At 36.6% G+C, this 21,934-nt stretch overlaps 1 protein-coding gene across 1 annotated transcript; it reads right to left on the bottom strand.

The window, feature by feature from the left end:
• Positions 1-2,055: 2,055 nt before the first annotated feature.
• On the bottom strand, positions 2,056-3,694 carry LOC121253576 (phospholipase A1-Igamma2, chloroplastic-like). The gene is made up of 3 exons (XM_041153575.1): positions 3,275-3,694; positions 2,497-3,218; positions 2,056-2,338 (listed from the first exon to the last, which is right to left on the bottom strand). Exons 1-3 carry the CDS (start codon positions 3,692-3,694, stop codon positions 2,107-2,109), a joined length of 1,374 nt encoding a protein of 457 aa, XP_041009509.1. The 3' UTR covers positions 2,056-2,106.
• Between the last annotated feature and the right edge of the window lie 18,240 nt (positions 3,695-21,934).

Genomic DNA, 21,934 nt, shown 5'->3' with positions numbered 1-21,934 from the left:
CTTTGACAATGGCATTATCGGTATGCCATTTTCGAAAGGATGGATCTACCGGTGGTGACGGTGAACAATCGTCGTTGATATAGCCTAGTTTTTCTTTGCCGGAGATGTACATCTCGACAACCTGGGACCAAAGGGCATAGTTGGAACCATCCAACTTGATGTCGATTGGAGCGGTCGAGTTTTCGGTGGTCAAAGTTGGGACCTGGACTTTGGAGAAAGCTTCGGTCATTTGGTTGGTAAGGGTGGTGAGGATGGAGTTGCTATATGGTGGAGGGTCACCGGAGTTGGTTGTAACGCTAGTGTCGGCCATAGCTAGAGAGCACGGATCAAACAAAGAAAGCTAGAGTTTTTTTGATGGAGGGAGCCAAGGATCGGATTCCTTGCTCTGATACCATGATAAACTTCACTTTTCTATTCTTTCGTATTTCACACTATATCAGCTTTACATTGAGAGAATACAAATATATAGAAACTTGCAATTCTATTTTTGGCTATACAAATATCTGACCAAAGATCATGTCATACTTGTCTGGGCTGCTTTTATATTTACATGTACAACTATCTACTTCCTCAATTGGTTTCTAACAGCTAATCTATATTTACGTCTACAGCTGTATCTTTCCTAAGTTGGTTTCTAACAGCTCACGCCAACATTATTCCCCAAATTTGGATTAGCACCCGAGTTGTCCTCCGGTCAAGAACTGCCCCTATTTGATGCGGGCACATCTGTCTCGACAATTGCTCTCTGCCTTGTACCGGAGCTCGGAATAACACCCAATGTGGCCTAGTTCCTGGGCACTGGAATGCTAGACAGGAACGACTTAACCGATGGGGTTTGCACCGCTGTGGACTCTAACTCCTTCCGCCTCCTTCGTTCTTTTTCTTCATTATCGTCTTCATTGTCAATCTCGATCGATTTGAACGCAGAAGGAGCTACAAGAGGCTTGAATAGGACGACCCTTTGGCCTTGGGCTCCAAGGATGAGGTATTTGAAATAGCCTGAGGATGAGGTATTTGAAATGGGTTGGTGGGGTCTTGATGGAGAATAAAAGGGTTGGGGGGCAGCGATGAGGGTTGCTTGGGTTTTGGTTGGGGTAGGGTTAAGGAGAGAGAGGAAGATTTGGGTTGGGGAAGAGAGGAGAAAAAGGACGAGGTCTTAGGATTTACAGATTTTGGTTGCAGTTGTGGTTGATGATGATCTTCTACTTCTTCCTCATTTGAAGAGGCGTGGTTGGCTAGAAAAGAGTCCATTAGAGAGACCTAGAGGAGCGTGAAACCTAAACAAGACTACGTGAAAAGTTGCAGTTGGGATGGGTTCAGGACTCAGGAGAGGATTTCGGGTTTTGGCGAAGAACCTACCCCTAATAAGTTATGTTAGATATAGTCGTAGCGTCCACAAGCATTGCGCAATCTTTTTCGAAAAGAGTGGGCTCAACCAATAGTTTTAAAAAATTAGTTTTTGTTGATTTGAGTCTCTTATACATTTTTTTTAAAAGGATTGCGCGATACTTGAGCATTCAATGACCGGAAATATCATTTCTTTTTTCAAATTAGCAACCAGCTTGGTTATTTTCCTTGCATCATTGCATGCCGCGTACCTCTGTGGAATTCTCATGTCTTCTTAATTAATTGGGCGGTGGAATTGAAAGAGGTTAATTAGTTTTAATTTGGTTTTATAAGTTGATTTCTTTGACATGCATTTAAAGCCGGTTCCTAGTTCAATACTGAAATAGGCTTTCCCCAATTAAAAGGAAAAATAAAATGAAACACAGAATTAAGGTATTTAGTATTTACACCCCATGCACGTCTAAGTAATTAATTAAATTTTGTATTAATTTTCATATATATAAACAATTAAGTACTAGCTAGTAAGAGGAGCCTAAGACTATATATATATATATATATATATATATATAAGAAAATCTCCTATATCATAAAAATTATTTTCATTTTTAATTCATATCGTTTCGTTAAACATATGTATTACATATCAATATTGGTGCACGAATTGGTGCCCAAACTTACTTGCAATAAGATTTTTCCATATATATATAGTCTAAGCAGCAGCAGGATCATCCCCATGTTGATCATCCGAAGCCAGGCCGTCTAAATATTGCACACATGATCATCATCCGGAGTTCCGCGACAACAGAGATCATGTACTCGGCGTTCGGGCTGCACCCAGTGCCCATCCTTGTTCCTCACCATTCCCTTATTTTCATCCTGCCTCCAGTTAGGCAGGACCAAATATTCATCTTCCAGGAAATCAGAGGCTTTGTTCACCAATGCAATATCTCTTCCACTTGCTAGCTCAAATTTATGGCTTTTTCCATGGTATCTGCATCACATTATTAACCAAATTAATCATGACATTAACCCCACATGCAAGAATAATGCCATGCCATGAATTAATGCATGCACGTACGATATTGAAGAAATATATAGCGTTTTTCATGCAGAAAATAGGAACAAATTATATATTGAGATTCTAGTTACCCATCAAGCAAATGCAGGTGAGCCTCCAAATTATGTGCACGAATCGGATCATCATGAACAGCCTTCTTTAAGAACGGCGAGTTCCTGTGATCCAATGCAAGCTCAACCCCAACGTGCGAGTAACTCCACGGCAACCACTTTGCATACCTCATCATCATCGGCGGCGATCGCTCGTTGAAAAAAAACCCCGGTACCTTCGGCACCACGTCGTGAGCATTCACCACCCTCAACACCTTCAAACCCAACGTCGACTCCAGCCTCTCCACGCACAACGGCACGGCCGGCCTGTCCGCGGCTAACTCTTTCAAGCTCGTTTCAACTATATCGTACGCGCTTAGAATGGCCAACGCAGCCCCGAGACTATGCCCCGTGATGGTAATGCTTACTTCTTCGTCTGCGTACTTATCGAGTAACCTTCTGACCTCGGAAAGTATCTGCTCTCTCGCTGAAAGCCTGCAATACTTGCAGTCCTCTTTCTTGCCTGTATAGAGGTCTAAAAACCCTTTTTGGACTTTCACAGTTGCATCCGAGCATGGGATTTTCGAAGAAATTGGCACGAGGAAATCCATGATGTCCTCCATCCACTCTAGCCGTGTCACTGTGCCTCTCCATGCAATAGTTATGTCACGGCGGCCTAAGCGCCGGGAGGTTTCGTCGTTTGAAACGGCGATGTATCCGATCCAATTAGCGTGCTTGCTCCACACTTTAGGGAAGCTGAATTCCTGAAAAAGTTTGGCAGATTGATGTTTGAGGTCCCAAACTGCAGGTAGCGACAGACAGTGTAACCGAGCTGTGACATTCCTAGGGAGTCAAAGAATTCACTTGGCGTGTACTTACAGGTGCCGCAGTACTTGGAAAAGAGGTTATAATCGAAGGCGTCGTAACATGCTTGTGCCATTTCGCCGTACCGGATCAGCTCCGATCGAAGACGCGGATCCATGGGATCGAGTAGGTCAATCCAGTCGTTTTGGCCGTGGATTTCACGCCAGAAATCCGCTTTTTGGCACTCAGATGCCGGTAATTGGATGGCGATTTCATGTTCTGCTTCATCTTGTTCTACTTGCGGTATTGATCTCTCTTTCTCGGGCTCGGTGATGTTGGTTAATAAGGATGAGTAATCGCATGTTTTGGGGAGTACGTTGGGAAAAGTTTGAAACTCCAACGTGGGAGTTTTGTCCGAGAAATGGTGCTGGGACATGAGTTATGGATTGGAGGGGGTTCTTGGTGTTTATAATTGTACTGAAGGCCGCGGGAAGGACAGTGCTAGAGAGAGAAATGGCTAACATTTATAATTAACTTCTGGTCCGTGTAATTGTTATCAAGAACTAGAAGAGGGGGATCGAGGAGATGCCTTAATTCCCTTCTGTAGATGGAGATATTTATAAACGTCTGGTCCGGAAAGATCATGTATTCTAGTTCACACAATAATTAAGATCATGTACATGTTACTTTCTCATTTACATTCAATATCTGAACGTTATTTTATTTTTGTGCAACCGTTGAATTTTCAAACCTGGGAAAAGTCAATGCAGACTGCATGGCGGCCATGCAGGTTGCAATATTATTGTCTTGATGATCTTAAATACATAAAAGCGACTGATCAGAGAGCAAGTCCAATCGATCACCTAGCTAGTCGCGCGTGCGCGGTACGTACGTAAGAAATAAGGAAGGAGTCTCGAGTGAGTCAAATTTGGAATTAAGGAAGGCATCATCTAAGGGTACGTACGTATATATCAAATGACATCACGGAAGACGTTTCATCGTAATTAATACATGATCACGGCCTTTTGTCGATTTAACGTAGGGTTTTCGGATAGATATATAGATCATCAATACAGCAGAGCCAAGTCAAAGTATTGTGTTTTTAGCCATTATTTAAGATCGCATAACCAAAGTACGTCGACATTTATAAATAATGAAAATCTATAATTACAAATTAAGGTGCAATTAAGCTAGCAATTATATATATCTGATCTTTGAAATCTAAATCTATTGGATTGAAGTTAATTACTAACTTACTGAATAGAGCAATATATACTTACTACTCTTCATTCTAATTATATTAATGTCATTTGATCCCAATTATATATACGTGACAATTAATTATAATGTATCACATTTCAAGAAGTAGCTTCTAATTCTATCGATTATTTAAATTGCAGCAGTACTTAAAATGTGTCACATCTCAATACCAATTACATATATAATGAATAAAATGAAGAATAATATTAAACATAACAACTAAGAGTACGTACTAATTGCGTGCATGTACATATATATAGAAAGTATCTTCCCAAAAAGGGCAAACTTCTTTTAAGTTGATCTCGTAAGTTTCACATGGCATTTTAGGCAATTTGCACTTATGCAGCTGCATGCCAATATATATATATATATATATATAGTTATATATATAGTTGCTAATGATTAAATTAGATTTGATTCGTTCCTTTAATTTGCTTTATATATTAACATTTAACCTGTCCATAGTTATTATATATATATGCAGCTCTAATTATCTAATTAAGTTTGATTTGTTTGTATTTTATGTGGGCATCATTGCATGCAGGCCCCTTATATAAATATATATATATATATATATGTATATATATATATATATATATATATAATAGGGAAAATACTAAGATGCCCGAGAGGTGTGACCAATAGGCCGGATTGACCGATAGTTGTTTTGGATGTGTGTGTGTTTTTTAAAAATATTTAAATGTTAAAAAACACACAAAACTACTATCGATCAATCCTCTCGATCACACGGCCTCTCGGGCATAATAGCACCAACCATATAGTATATGCCATCCTCCTGATCCATTTTTATCATAAATTAAAACAATTTTAATTTATATTAATGATTATTTTTTTAATATATATCATGATAACCATGCAAACTGTGAGAAATTTTCGTTTACCCAGTAATTAATTTTGCGTTGTTCATGATTGCTTTAAGATTCAACTAATAAGATGCATATATATATATAATAAATAATTATCTTAATTTTAAAGAATTGACAAATTAGAAAATGAGTAGTTTTTTTAATAATCGACGTGATAGAGTAATTGTTTGTTGGGTAAAGTGAGTTTGATAGTTTGAGAGATTAAATTAATGCAGTTTTCTTTTTTAAGGAAAGAAAATCAGTGAATATCACTTTCCTAGTTTGAAATATAAATTAATGTAATTAAAAAACGATGTTATTAATAATTATCAAATGCCTGCAATTAATTTTGGTGAGTGCTTTTTTTCTTTCAATAATTAAAAGTTATATTAAAATAACAGTAAGACTAGTTATTCTATACTTTATTTTTCTAATTATCATCTTTTCATCATCATGTGCATCAAATTATTGGACAATTATTAATTTGTTACTTTTTATTATTCACCAACAAGCTGTACGTCTTTCAAATCTATGACGATCATTATGTAACATTGAAATTTGAAAGACTTGAATGACTGATCATCTGGTACTATTATTGTCGACGTTGTTATTAGTAATGGTCGATCTGGGGGCCTAAATTCGGAAACCCTCCTCAATTAAAGGTTTGAAATCTCAAAACCCGAAAGTGATAATGGCGAGAACGAGACATTTCTTGATAACTCTAGAAAAATATTCTTAGGATTTTGCATAAAAACTTTAATCTTGTGGAAGGGGTTTTTTATACCCACCTGGGTCGGGTGCAGGTCGCTGATCCAACAACCCGTAATCCATGACTTGGCAGACCAGGAGGTGATAGGGAAAATGGCCCAAACCAGACTGAGAAGAGGAAAAACAGACGATAGTTCTCCAAACTCGACGCATTAATGAGGAAAAGACCTGTCGGGATCATGTCCTGTGCAAGATCGGCTACATTAAATGATACGTCGAGTGGCCAGTCCCGAGGTCGAGTCCCTATTACTGACAAGCGCAATCGCATTAAATGCAACACAATGCCATCTGGAACAGGGAATAATGATCATTACAGCGACATAAAAGATCCTACAAGGGATTGGATATAAAAGGGTAAAATGCTGACTACAGAAACAGGTCACTCATTCTTTCAGCCTCACTCTCCCTCTAGCTCTCTTCTACTTCTTTCTTCCTTTGCTCTGTCCTAGAGATTCTTATTTTGGCATCGGAGGCAACACAGTCACACCCAGTCACCACTTCTTCCACTCTCGTAGGTACTGGAAGCGCCATCGCAGTTGAAGGCTACAAAACAAGCATTAACACTATGATTCTAAGTATACAAGAAAAATAATGGGATATTGACCTGTTACTCTCCCATTGGATGGTGTGAACATCCTGACATCCTATACGCATCCTCTTTTTTTTATTTTTTTTAATGTTTTCTCATTTAAATAAATTGGAACTTTAATATTTAATGAAGTGGTACTATTGCTAAGGGTGCTACGTGCCTGACCTAACCACCCTCCCTTGGCCCTTGCCGTCCACAATCGTTGAATGGGAAGACAAATTTTCAAGTCCATCGTTCATCCAAACTATCCCTACATACAAGATTCACAAATCCAACACTTCCATGCCGATTATCAATCATCATCATGCCAAGTAGGGCTGTAATCGAGCCGAGCTAAGTTAGTCTTTGGCTTGTTGAGCTTGGCTCAACTCAAAATACTTGAATTTGAATTCGAGCTCGAGCTTGAGATTTTTATTTATTCTTTGTTTGATCTTGACTTGGTAAGCTAAATTTTTAACTTTGAGCTCGAGCACGTCCCAAAAACGAGGTCAAGCTCGGCTCGAATTGTTTATTTTTTTATTTTTAGAATAAATAATTAATAAATTAGATAATAAAAAACTAATATTGAATTCAACTAACAAGTAGAACCTCTATTGAATTATAAGATTTTAAAAATTTATAAATAATTAATATCTAACTAGTTGATATTTATCCATAATGACAATATATTATATGCCTATAGAAATTATTAATACATACACATAATATAATATCATATATCTATTTCATATATGGTTTCCACATACTAATGAACTATTTGGAGTGAATGATGATCAAGTCTTGAGTGCCATTGAGATGACGTAGTGCGCTCGCCAACCAGAGCTTGAGGAGGAGAGGATGACGCTGGAAAGGTGTAGAGACCATTACGTACGGGGCCATGAAGGAGGGGTGTCTGCCATCTTGGAATCCTTCACAATAAAACAAGAACTATGAAACTCAAAGAACACTAAATTATCATGGCAAAACTGTCACACATAAACTAAGTTTTTGGTTATATCTGGAACATGTAAAAGATTTTTGCGAGAAAAGGAGTTAGAAGAAGAGTGCACTACAAATTCACCAATGTGCAAAATTGGTAGTGCAGTGCCATCTCCAACACGAATCTGGTCAGGACCATTATATGCAGTAGAGTGAAGGTTGAGGTGGGCTAAGTCAGAGGTGAGGTGGTTGGTAGCAACATTGTCTGGGTACCGGGTTTGGTCAGGAGTAGAGGCAGAGGTAGTGTAGTTGACAATGAGGGATCGAGGTGGGCCACTTTGGTATGCATGATCAAATTTGTAGCAGCATTTTAGTGCTACATGACCAACTTTGCCACAGACTTGGCAAGTCGGTTTTGAATGGGGAAGAGAGGATGTATTCAGAGTGGAATGATTTGGAGTGAAAGTAGGAGGAGAGAAAGAATTTGGGCGAGCTCTACCACGACCTTGATAACTGCCCGGTTGTTGCCACGATAGTTACCGGCCATGGCCGCGAGCAGAGCATGTGCTCAGCCTCGCAAGCATGTTGGAAATAAAATTAGTAGAGGAGAGAGGGGTTCCTGTAGCACTCATTGTATTTGAGAGATGTTTAACCTTTCAGAAGAACTCAGTCATAGAGGTGGAACCTTTGGACATAATGGCAAGTTGATAGCGAAGCTGAATAACTCTGGCATGGGATTGGGAGGTAAAAAGTTTGCCTATAGCAGACCAAACTTCTCTAGCTGTGGAGTAGCCTATGACTTGGGCTATGAGATTATTGGATAAGGAAGAAATAAGGGCACTCAAGATGCTTTGGTCTGTTTGGTTCCAGTCTAGAAATTCTGGGTTGAGTGTGATTTTATTAGGTAGAAACCTAGGAGGAGGTGAACTAGAGCCATTGACGAAATGGAATAAGCGATGGCCTTTCAGATATGGAACCATCTGAGCTCGCCAGATAAGAAAATTTTCATTGTTAAGTTTTACAGAAACTAGATGATTCAGATGGGGGAGAAGGGGAGAGGAAGATGGAGGGTTTGGGGTTTGGGTTTTGGGAGTTTTGGGGAGAGATGAATCTTCCACCATTTCAGACGTTTGTCTATAGTGGCTCTGATGCCATGTAAAATAATAGAGTTGAAATGTATTATTTTCATGTATTAAAGCGTTTGTACAGGTCTCTATTTATAGAGTATTGTGCCAAAATCATTCTGGCATTCTTACAAGCACGTGTTGTGCCAATGGCCTAATGCTAGCTGTGGGAATTTGTTATAATAGAAAAATATGCCTTTGTACAAACAGAATCACAGAGGAATAATTCCAAAATACAAATAAAGAATTCTAGAAGAATTTATTGCTGAGATGGCTTTGTATCCACATTTGCTGCTGACTTGGAGTTTGTTGATGTAGTATCTGAGTTGGAGGATGAAGTGGCATTGCTATTAGCAAGGCGGCAGATCAAGAAACAAACCAAGTAGAAAATGCAAAGTACTATAGATGCAGAAAGTACTGTTATCACTATGGCCACCATGGATATCCCATAAGATACTGTTGCTACCAGCCTGGAGACTCTCCTCACACCAAAACTACTGATGAAGCCATCTCTAAACAAGGCTCATATTGGGGAGTTGATAACCACTAGGGCTGCTTGGCTGGTCCCCCGCATCTGACATAGGCGGTCCATTTGACTTCTTGAACCCGAGATGCTTCTTGAGAAACAAAAGAATGAGATGAAGAGGCATGAAGCTTGGCGTGTTTATGTAGCCCTGCTGCTGATATGCATGTTTGTAAAAGAGAATGATTTTTCCAGCATGCAGTGGGTCAATGTATATATGATCGCCTTAAGATGTGCCCACCTCTACCATCCCCACCAGCATGTGCAGCATGGAGGACGCAAGAGTTGTTACCACCACCCCAAGTAAGAAAATTGTTCCTTTTTCCTGTAAAAATATCTCATTGAAACACGTTGCTATTTACGAGTGTTGAATTCATTGAACTGCAATCAGAGTAAGATTGTGTGAAAAGCTGTTCTGCACCTAAAATTTTCTTTTTGTTTGGGAGGGACCCTGAATATGCTATATCTAAATTGTTGCATACTAAATGCTTTTTAACCTTTCTCACCAAGACAAATGCAAGAGGAGCATGAAGCAATTTGAAGAGCAACCGCCCAACAGAAAAATAGTAATTGATGGCCCAATTCTTGGGATGCCAACCAATTCATCGCCACCATACATGGAAGGGAAAGTTGTGGCTCCAACTCCTTTGAGTGACTCAAATGTGGGTCCATCGTCGTCCTCTACACAAATGTCTAAAGAGCGAATTTTGGACAAGATAGGTAGGAGAGACAAGGGTAATAATCAATCTCGGAATACATGGGCTATCCTCACTCAAATATGGAAGAATGACTTCGATTTTGGCAGTCTCCTGATATCGTCGTTTGAACTGTTTGGTGAAGGTATGTTATCCTTCATTCCAGCTCTTGAGATGTCTCTGTTCTTATGACCACAAGTACAGATGGCACTTTTTGGATGAGTAGATTATATATGTGGTGGATGCATTTGGATCTAATTAATGAACTTAAAGGCCACCCTTTTTGATCTCCACAAGATCAACATTCCCATTAGAAATATGATCAAAATTGCATGAATAGGAAATCATAAGCACGAGTATCCTCATCTATTTAGATCAAGCTTCACGTTGATGCCAAAGTGGATCCACAAGGCATGTACAATGTTGCCTTTGCTTGTTTGTGCTTTCTCATCCCCGTAAGGCGCATTAAAACGATTTTCAGATGATCAGGGGAAGACTTTGCTTGCCTTCGTCGGATCAATTGCGTATGGGGGACACACGACGACAACATAATTTAATCAATAGTTACTTGCTGCTTAATCAAATGTGTTTGTTGCTCGATCAAAGCATGATCCACATCTAGCTACTTGCTAATTGAAATAATGATTGTATCCACCATCACGATTTTGAAAAATTTCACAAATTAATAACTCTGAACATTGCTAACTACGTTCACACATTTTATTCTAATCTTGTCATTTTATTCTAATCTTGTCTGAGACCAGCGTGTATAGTTAAATTTAACAGATAAAAAATATCATATCTAATAACGTTAGCATATCTTAGGCCATTGTAAAGACCTAAAACCTTTAAAAGGATGCCAAAGTTAAAATTTTGGAGGAATGATATTTGCAGTCGTTGAGTGCGCAAGTGTCACACAATCTCTTTGAAAAAAGTGAATAAATACGGGATCTACATGAAAAAAAACTAATTTTTTAATAGTAGATCTCACTCTTTTTCAAAACGATTGTGCTGCACTTGCGCATTTCACGACTGTATGTAGCATTACTCAAAATTTTGATCTTTAAAACTTAGTTGAGTATCTTGATTCTCTCATTTCTCCTAATGAGGAAAAAAACCTTATAAACTTTGTTTGAGTGTAGAGAAGCACCAAAACTCTATATAATGTAACAAAGTAATTCTAGCCACCGAGAGTAGCAACTTGTAGATTTTTCAAAAACTTATAAATAATGGGGCAGGGGAGTGGATGGCTCTTAAAAACTAGTCCCTATTGCTAGTCTAAAATGAACAATACTACCCTTGAGGAATAATTTACTAATGAATATTCCAATAGATAGCAATACATTGCCAATTCAATAACTAAAAGGCACTATGTAATTTCCTTTCATGTAATTGAGGGTTTAGTATCCTTAACTTATCCTTCTAGATTATCTGATTATAAAAAAACTTCTACTTGGAGAACATGAACTTTTGGATAAAGCAAATATGCAAAAATAATGCTAGAAAGTATAAATGATACATTTATATCGTTTTGAAAACATATTACATGAGTATGTTTCATTTACTACTTCCTACGATTCACCCGACGATTCACCCGGCTTATTCGAGTTTGGCGTTGCTTCTTGCCAAAAATCTTGATGAGCTAATCTTGCTTTTTAGTTGTCACAATGTGCCCGATAACAACTCCAAATACGAATCCACATCCATATCCCATCACAACTACTTTCCAACCAAAATCAAATAAAAATCTTGGACCCTGATTCTCTTCAAAGGTTGAAGGTGGAGGTGTTGAAATGTCAGAATCTCCACAGATTGTGGACAATGGCCTTCCACACAGTCCTTGATTATCTTCAAATGAAGTATTTGGAAATGTTCTAAGCTATTGTCCCTGTGGTATGGGTCTAGTGAGGCAATTATGTGACACATTAAATTTTGAAAGGAAATTGAACTGGATTAATTCAGGAGGTATCTCTCCGAACAACTTGTTTTGAGAAAGGTCTAATGATTCTAGCTGTGTCAAGTTCACAAAGGATGATGGGATGTGACTAGTGAAAGCATTATTGGAAAGGTTCAGCACATGAAGTCCTTCTAGATTCCCCAGTATGTACAACAAATTGGCTACCCCGCGTTTTTCCCTTTTTTTTTTTGAGAAAAGATATTTGTAACTGTGAATTGTGCAACTGTTGCGTAATCGCTTTGAAGAAAGTGAATAAAACATAGGACCCACATGAAAATAATTAATTTTTTAATAATGGACCCTACTCTTTTTTAAAACGATTATGCGATATTTACGTACTTCACAATTAAATATAAAATTATTTTTATTAAAAAGATTATATTCAAACCCATACCATACGTTCAAAGCATCGCTTTAACTCTTTTCTTACGTGAATGACTCTATTATGATTGACTTAAATATATATATCAAGACTATCTTGATTGAGTGTGATATATAGAAGACTTGAAGATTTAATTAGGTACGTGAATTTATAATTGGTGGGCTCTACCCTGCATATCAATTTATTGCTAGACTTTCTTGATAGCATCTGTGGTAGAAAATTGCCACTCACGATAAGGAAAAAGACTTTGAAAGCCAACAAATAGGCAAGAACCATTAGTCTTCGTACCCCACATCATGCACATTTAGGAGTGGAAATTTGAAAATCAACATGTAAAGGAAATAGGCTACCCACGTCTTTCCCTTTCTTTCTTTCATTTTAAAAATTGAATGCAACGTGTAATGCATTCAATTTTGGTATACCGTGTACTAAAAGGATATTCAAACCCATATCATACGTTTAAACTAACGCTCTTCTTTTTTTACATGTATGACTCTATTATGGTAGACTTAAGGGGAGGTTTTGATAATGAGTTGAGAATAAAATTAAAAATTAAATAAAATATTATTAGAATATTAATACCAAGATTATTAATTCTTGATTGATTGTGATATATATAGAAGACTTGAAGATTTATATAGGTAGGTGGTCACTACCATGGATATATATATTAACTTGTTGCTAGACTTCTGTCTCTTAATAAACATCTCTGATCTTTCTCTTTGATGTTTATTCATGTTTAATTTATATATATACACCAAAGAAGAACGGGTATATAAACTGGTGTTCATGTCATCTTCATGAAAGTTCATTTACTTCATTTCATAAAAATGGGAATAAAAATCCAATCTCTATCTAGGCAAGTAATATTCCTAATTAATGAGAGTAGAGAGAGATCAGTGAGATCGTTCCAAACAAATCGTTATTGGATTTAAAGCTGGGATTAATATTGGTGCTTCTAATTTTTCTTAATTAGCAAGTTTAGCTAATTAAAGGCTCTCTAATAGTTGTTGAATGTTTTGCCAAGACAATAAAGAAAAATGATATTTTCATTTTTGGTTTTTTGAGTTCGTACCAATTAATCACACTCTCTCTAATGGAGACTGCCATGCATGTATATCTTTCTTTCAACAAATGAATTATGGGCAGGCCAGCCGCCTCCTCGCCCTATCACTTGCAATTAGTTTTCATAGATAATGAAAATACAACACTCAGATTAATTTGACTTTATAAGTAACTCAAATTAATTTATTAGTTCCTTTATTAATTTTCAAAAATCCCAAAATCAAAGATCAAAATCATCAGCTAGCTAAAACATTGAGAAAGACTATACAAGTATATATCCAATCCAAAGTAAAAGTAATTAAGATAATAAAAGCCATAAAAAATAAAATAAAACCAATGTAATCATGGAATTAATGGCTAGACAAATCAACCACAAAATTTGCATGACGAAAAACCAAATTGGTGCATGACATATATGGTGCATGGTGTGGATAACCGGCAGGTTACTCATCACATATTTCATGGGGGAGCACACATTTCAGCAACATTAATGATGCAACGTTGAATAAATAGCTAGGCACACATCTTTTAGTTAATTTGAACTAATATTACCAGAAGCTAGCAATTAGATTTGCTTAGGATCGATGAGGATAAGATCGAGTTGGAAATTTAGTCTGTATGAATATTCAAAAGAAAACCTAAAACGACATGATAATGATCACCTCAATTTGAAAAGATTCAACCCCATACCATATGTTCGCTCGTTCAAATCGTCGCTCTTTTCTCTTGCGTGAATGACTATATTAATTATGTTATACTAATTCCACATTGATCAAGACTTTAATTTCTTGATTGAGTGTGATTGAAGACCATATCGTGTTAAGAAAGAGAAATGATGAAACACCCAGTCCCAACACCGAGCTCAGGCCAAGTCTGCGTATTATAAATTTTTTTTTTTTTAGGGAGCCCAAATTAGATTAGTCGGTTAAGTTTTGGAAAGATCCCGGACCCATAAATTATTATGATATTATAAGAGTTTTATTAGGTTTAATATTTGGACAAAAACCCATTTAATATTTAGGAACTAACTGAGCCCTAAACAATTAACAATTGACCAAAGAAATTCTTCTAAAAGCTTAGAGATATTATTTGACGATGGATTTATTTTGGACATGAGGATTAAGACCCGGTTTATTTGTGAAATCCAAGCTCATGATCATATCCAATTTCAACCACTAGGCTTAAAAGTTTTGAATCCCCTTCACGTTAAAATTCCTTAACCAGCTACCTTCTATATATTTTAAACCCATGCAAGTATTTCCTTTCCTCATCAAACTTAGAGTTTTCAGTTTCACAGCAACCCCACGTCGCACGTCCTCCCCCACGGGCAGACCATGTTGTATTGTACTGCAACCTCCCCTCCACGCCAACCCAAGCCACTACACACACACACACACACATATGTATATATATATATATAGAGAGAGAGAGAGAGAGAGAGAGAGAGAGAGAGAGAGAGAGACCCATGCACTGTGTGTCCATCCCATTAGCCTCCGTTAATCCACACCAATCCACACCAGCAACAAACACCAGCAACAACCACCATCATCAAAGCCCTGGACAGCTATGTTGAACCTCACCAACAAGCCCTCCATGAGACCCCACCATGCATAGCAGTTCCTCCCAAGGTGTTCAGCCCACACGATTTCTTTCCCCTGCACCACCCACACGATCACAAACCACTAAACCCACGTTCAATCCATGCACACAACCAGCCATCCTACCCCTATTTTATACGTTCACTGAACCAAAGCAGTGGTCAACCTCCATGAATGCGAAATCAAAAGATGCCGTCACGACAACTGCTCCTCACGTAGATGAAGACCCACTCCATTACCACCTAGTCGTGAACTACCAAGCACTGAGGTGCTGCTTTCCTCAGCCATAAAGCCATTGTAGGCCAGCTCCCCTTATTCCGAAAACCACCTAACCCATGTACGTCCACCGCACGTGAATCCCTTCAAGCACGACAACTCCAATCACCTCATAAGGCGCTACCTCACGTCGGAAACACTATGAAAACAGCCCAGTGATCGCGTCCCAACCGCCCAGCAAACCTCCACGTAGCCATTAGTCCTCTATCTTACAATGCCAAAACAGAGCAATTTTTGTGCTCTCAGCCCCAAATACTTTCCTGCACGAAAATCCACCACCCTCACGCACCTTCATAGGCAATTGAAGACGCCAAAGATAAAGACTCCATAGTCGGACCTGCAGCCCCCACCGCTTGGTCATCATGCTCCCCCTCTTCTCCCACGAATGTGAAACACGAAGTGGACAGCACCCACGTCTCATGGTTTCAACCCAACCCTCACGAAAATCACCACTCCTGAGACTAACGCCGCCCAAATCCACCGTTTTACGCCGCCATGTAGACATCCAGCACCATTGTCTGTAGCCCTCATGTCTCATGGAGCGTAAAATCCCTCTCCCCACCTTTCTGGCTCTTTCCCTCGCTCCACGTTATCTCTCTCTCTCTCTCTCTCTCTCATTTTCATGCTTTGTCGCCCAAAACAACCATCGCCACTCACCCAAGACGGAGGTTCACGGTTGAACTCACGGCTCACGCCCACATTCATACTCTTCTCATAAGCCTCTCTAGTCTCTCCTCCACTTCACTTGTTAAATTGTTAAGCCCCTTACATAGTAAATTATATATGTGACCAATGTTTATTAATAATGATGATATTATTGTGATAATACTAAAAGAAATTAGATGTGTGGCCGTTGGAGATATTTTACAGTTTAATCACATGATCATTTGGAGAAATTATGTGGAAATCAAAATATTTTGGGGAAAGTTGATATTTTTAGGGTTCCGAGGATTGTTAGACATTAAGAAAAAATATAGAATTTTATATCTCAGGTTTTAATTACAACATATGTGTTCAATTGGAAATTTACGCAGGTTACGTGATTATTTTATAGGTGACGATTAATATTTGCTTGGTACTGTGGTGAGAAAATTCTAAAAAGTTAAAAAGTCCAAATAAGCGAGATTCTTATACTAGATTTTGCATAAAAAAGAAACGAACTGAGGTTGATTTTGAAAAATATGCATGCTTTATTATGAAAATAAATTTGAAATAACCTCAGTTATTTGTTCTACATTACTCACGAAATCAGTATGAAAGAGAAAAGTATTTTTGTCATGACTGGTGTAAACATGAGCAAATTTTTGGTATTCTGTTTCTGAACTATGCAAAAAGAACGAATATGAAATTTATAAAAATTTGTGCATGTTATGCGAAGATGTTCTGAATCTGTTTTTTAATATGTGAAATAATTTGAATCTATTTCCGTTCTCTATTTTGATATGATGTGGCATGTGAAAATCTTGGCATGAATTTCTGATTCTATATCTAATTATTATCTGGTTTCGATGTTGCTTTTGTTCTGTTTCCGTTAAGGCCCTGTCACTGGTATAATAATGGTATATGGCCCCACTATGAGTATAATGGTGGTTTATAACCCTACCACGTGGGTTAAATATGATATACAACCATGCCACAGGTATAATAGTGGTATACGGTCCCACCATGGGCATAATAGTGGCATACAGCCCCGCCATGGGTATAATGATGGTTTATAACCCTACCACGAGGGTTAAACATAGTCCCTATCCTAATGTGATGCTCTGATATGATATGAAGATAATGTCTCAATTTGTGATATGCCAAAAGATTTTTGAATAATAATATTTTTGAAAGTTTCTCTCTAATATTTTGATAACATGTTCTGATTCTGCATTCTGAAAATAAATGTTTTGATTATGTATTTTGAAAGTAAATATTTTGTTTTGTATTTTGAACTCTGTAAATGTTCATGTTTACATACTAGTTTATGTCATCTGCTTACTGAGTTATTGATAACTCACCCCTTATCTCTACAATTTTTTTCCAGATAATTTGAATATTTCAGTTGAGGATCAAGATTATGAAGCATAAGTGAGATGATTTAAGTATAATAGATTAAGTATAGAAGATTTCTATAAGTATTGGTGAATTCTATTAAGTAATTTTGTCGTGTTATGATAACTTGGTAATTTTAGGAGGTTGATTATATTGAAATAGCTGGTTTGAAATAACAATTTTTATATGGTATTGAGAATTTGGAGTCTATAAATATATTGTTGGAATGTGATTTTAAGTGATAGGGAGTAACTCTCTAACCCCATTCGGGACCGTGGCGTTACAAATGATGTTGCCGCATATGAAGTGACATTTTATTTAAGTGCCTCACTTACAAATTAATTATCTAATATTATATATATGCCACTTCAGTTAATATGATTAGAGATAATAAAATCTAAGAAATTTTATGTATTCTTTTTCATTTCTTTTGTCAGAATGCATGTGCCATATATAATTCTTGATTTATGATTGTGTGGACGGAAGAGGGAAGTGAGAAAAGGCCCACACACATATATATAAATATATATATATATATATATATATATATATATATATACACACTAGGTCGGGAGCAACGTGCAAATCACGTTGCCTAGTTGAGTGAAACAATTTTTTTCTTTTTACAAAAATAATATGGTTAAAAAAAAGAATTAATCAATAATTTAATGATTGAAAAATAAATAAATTTTAGCAAATATAGAAATAAAAACTATAATAATTAGAAAGAAGGGACCAATAGATCAATACTGCCATTTTCAAAATTGACGGAGACATAAAAAATGAAAAATCACTTTTACCCCTTATCACATAATATCTTATCGTTCATAGGTCATATATATAAATGTGTGAAATGATTTATTGTAGATTATCTAGGTGAGTCTCTTAATTAAATCGTATTAGATATTTCTTAAAACTGGATAATGATCAACAAATATTATAATCCTCAAATGTCGTAATCTTTTCATTATTTTATGATATGATATTTTATAATTATATGTAAATAATTTATTATATTTTATTTATAAATCTATCATTTAATATAAATTTGGCAATGAATAAATTTTTTTATATATAATTATATATATATTGAATTTAATTTCAGAGTTGGTGATCACTGCAGTACATGGGAATTGAAATAATATAATATAATGGTTAAAAGGTAGAAAATATTATTGCATGAAAGTCTGATAGTGATATTCATGTTCTATTAGTATTCCATTTCCTTTCCATTTCCCTTTCCCTCCCAATAATATATCCTTTTTATTATTATTAATGGGTTCTCTCTTGCACAGCCTCACGACAGACAACATCCAACCCTTCCCTTTCCCTCCCAATAAATTTTACCATTTTTAATGTCTTTGTCATTGAAGATCTCAAATCACGAGAATATCCATATTGCAAAGCTTGGCCAAACATCGAGATTTTCGTTTGGATGGACCTGCGGCTTGGGGGAACCAAAAAATAAAAAACTCATGCTCGGCTATGTCTTTTGGCCAGACAAATGAAATAAAGAAAAAGAAACGCATGTGGACCCACCCGAAGAAAAGGAAGAAAACGTACGGCTTGGTTCTTCCCTGGGTATCTTTTAAGAAACACAGACAAAGAAGAATTAAATTTCACAAATGTTTTCTTTTAAGAAGCTGTTCACATCACAAATCTACCAGTCTCAATTCTTATCTTGAATAATTGTACCTATCAATTTGTTCATCCATTATAAAACAAAACGATTATAATTTAAAACATTATCATTCGGCAATTAAGTGTAATTTAACACTGCCTTTGGAGTCTATCGGTGGTGGTTGACCACCCCCATGGGATCAGAGTTTCGACTAAATTACCAAACTTTCATATATAACAACCATATGGATATACATATGAGAGACGTTAAAATCAATTCCACCAAATTTGGATCATAATATAGGTAAATACCCCCCATCTGAGCTGCCTAAAACCACTATACATAAAAAGTAAACATATTTTTACAATTCATTCATTTATGTGCAAGGAAGTTAAGGAGAAAAAGAAGATTTTGTTTGATTCTCGAGAAAGTAAAGGAATAACACTTGAAGAATAGCTCAATGATCAAAACACATTGAGAATGTAAACTACATGAGTTTCCTCATTTTTACGTCCGTTTCAATGACCGAAACAGAGAGCGAAAATATAAAGATGCACATATTAAAACGTCAATACATGAATCTCCAATCATTAAGTCCAAGATTTGGCAAAAACAAATCTCCACCTCCACTTCGTCGAACTTAAATTGAACTATACAAATAGCTGAACCCAACTTTACCTCTTTTTTTCTTTAATCCAAAACAACCAGCTTAAATGACCAATTTTTTTAAAAATATTGCCAGGGAAAAAAAAGAAAAGAAAAAAACTACAAATTAGACTTTCTTTTCATTTCCCACGTTTCTCAACATCCAAACAGAAACTAAAATAATGAGGCACAGAGACAGACAGAGAGGTCACATGTTGAATTCAGGTGGGAGGGAAGTAGATCTCCACGGCGAGAATTTCCACATTCTTTGCCATTTTTGCTCGTTGCTTTCCTTCTCACTTGGAAATTTAGATTCCGAACAACGACTTCATTTCTCTCCCTCGCAGGGTAGCTCCTGGTTCGCGGCAAAGATGGTTAAGAGAGAGAAAAAATGAAATCTATGAGAGATTCTCAGAGAGAAGCTGTGGTGATGCTTAGATGTAGGTGCTCGGATGTCTATAAAAGATAAACTGGTGCGCAACCGGCTCTGCCCCTTCTTCCTTTTCATTCGTTCTTTTTCTTTCCTCTACCTTCTCCTTCGCCGAGCATTGAGAAAATGGGTAAAATATAAAAACTAAATAGTTGTAAGAATGCTTTACCTTACCCATAAAAGCAGTAAATGCAGAACAAAACTCCTTTCATTTGCTGCAGTTGTCAAAACCAGTCACAGCCTCGGCCTTAATCATAGCTCTGAGGTTATCAAAACCAGTCAGATCTGGACCCCCACGAAACTGAAGATGCAGTCGATCAACACAAATCGAACACCACAAACCTGAAGATGAAAACATGCACATTAGACAAGCAAAAAAAAATCAGCTTCAACAAATTGAAAGGAAAAAAAAAAAACTCTAGGTTGTCAAAACCAGTCAGATCTGGACGCCCACGAAACTGAAGATGCAGTCAATCAACACAAATCGAACACCACAAACATGAAGATGAAAACATGCACATCAGACAAGAATGAGCATCAAATTGAAAACACGCACGTACAATAAAATCATGCTAATAATCCCCATCTTGATGCCGTGTTTGGCTGCTGAGAAAAAAAAATTAAGAGTTTTGAAATTTGAAACCCGGATCTCTATGGGATGAGGGAGGTTGCATCTGGTGGCTGGAGGCAACGCACGGCGTCGCTAAGGCTGCCGTGCTCCATGACTGCTGATGGCGGCAAGGGCCGTGAGGTGGAGAGAGAGAGAAGAGAGGACGTTAGGTTCAAGATTGAGAGAGAACTCAAAGGAGAAAGGGAATCGGGAATGAGAGAAAGAGTGTTCTGCACTCAGAAATAATAAAACGAAGAGAAATAGTACTAAATAAAAAAGAATCACAAAATTTGACACAACTAAAATTATCTCTTCCCTATGCACTAACTATTGACCCACGAAAGAAAAGTATTTTTATGGGTCTTTTCCCTCAGCTTTTTCCCTCATCTTGTCATCTATAGTCTTTTTTATCTTTTATTCTTTTTAGGTGTTATGTCAGAGATGGATGGATTGATCGATAAAAGTGAGGGATAAAAAGGTAAAAATATGAATTAAACAAAATTAATTGAAGGATAAAAATGGTAAACAAATAAAATAAAGAGATAAAATTGTAAAAGTGCGAACAGAAGGTACTATTCTCAGACTGCGGTAGCAATTAACGTTGATTTAACGATAAGATAACGGAAAACAAGAATTTCCGTTTGGTGGCGTTAAATAGCCACTTATATAATAGAAGAGATGTGTATTTGTTTTATCTAATGAAATTTGGGCCTCCTCCTTGCCGATCTACAACGTCTCCTATTGAGAATACAAAGAATTAATAAATTAATAGACACATTATTATTTATTTATTTTGATCTAATATTTCCGGAACCAGTTAATTTACTTAAAATTAATATGGAAAATAACAGTACTACTGCACATATATGAGCCAAACTAAAGTACATTTCTTTCTATGTTAATTAGATGACATTTTAACTCTTTTATTTTATTTTTTATTTTTTTTTTAGTCAACATAATTCTACTTCTACGCATGGAATATTGCGTTCGTCGAAATGCATGAATATCCGCGTGTACGTTAAAATGCATGACCAGTACCGCTTAACTTAAAGTTAAGGAAAATGGAAGGGTTATTATCCTTTTATTATTTATTTATTATTATTTTTGAATTTAATTTTTGAAATTTTTTTTTATATTTAATGATTAAGGAAGTGACTATAAGTAAAATTATATATATATTTTTAATTTTTTCTTAATGATTAAAGATGTTAAAAAAATACTTAAAAAGAAAATAATAAATTTTTTTTTAAATACATATAAATAAATGGATAGTAATAAAGTAGTAACATTATCACCCTTCAACATCCCAAAG

This window comes from Juglans microcarpa x Juglans regia, chromosome 2S (genome assembly GCF_004785595.1).
Source record: "Juglans microcarpa x Juglans regia isolate MS1-56 chromosome 2S, Jm3101_v1.0, whole genome shotgun sequence".
Taxonomy (NCBI): Eukaryota; Viridiplantae; Streptophyta; class Magnoliopsida; order Fagales; family Juglandaceae; genus Juglans; species Juglans microcarpa x Juglans regia.
The sequence above is the reverse complement of the archived record's forward strand: the minus strand, read 5'-3'. Positions and strand labels throughout refer to the sequence as shown.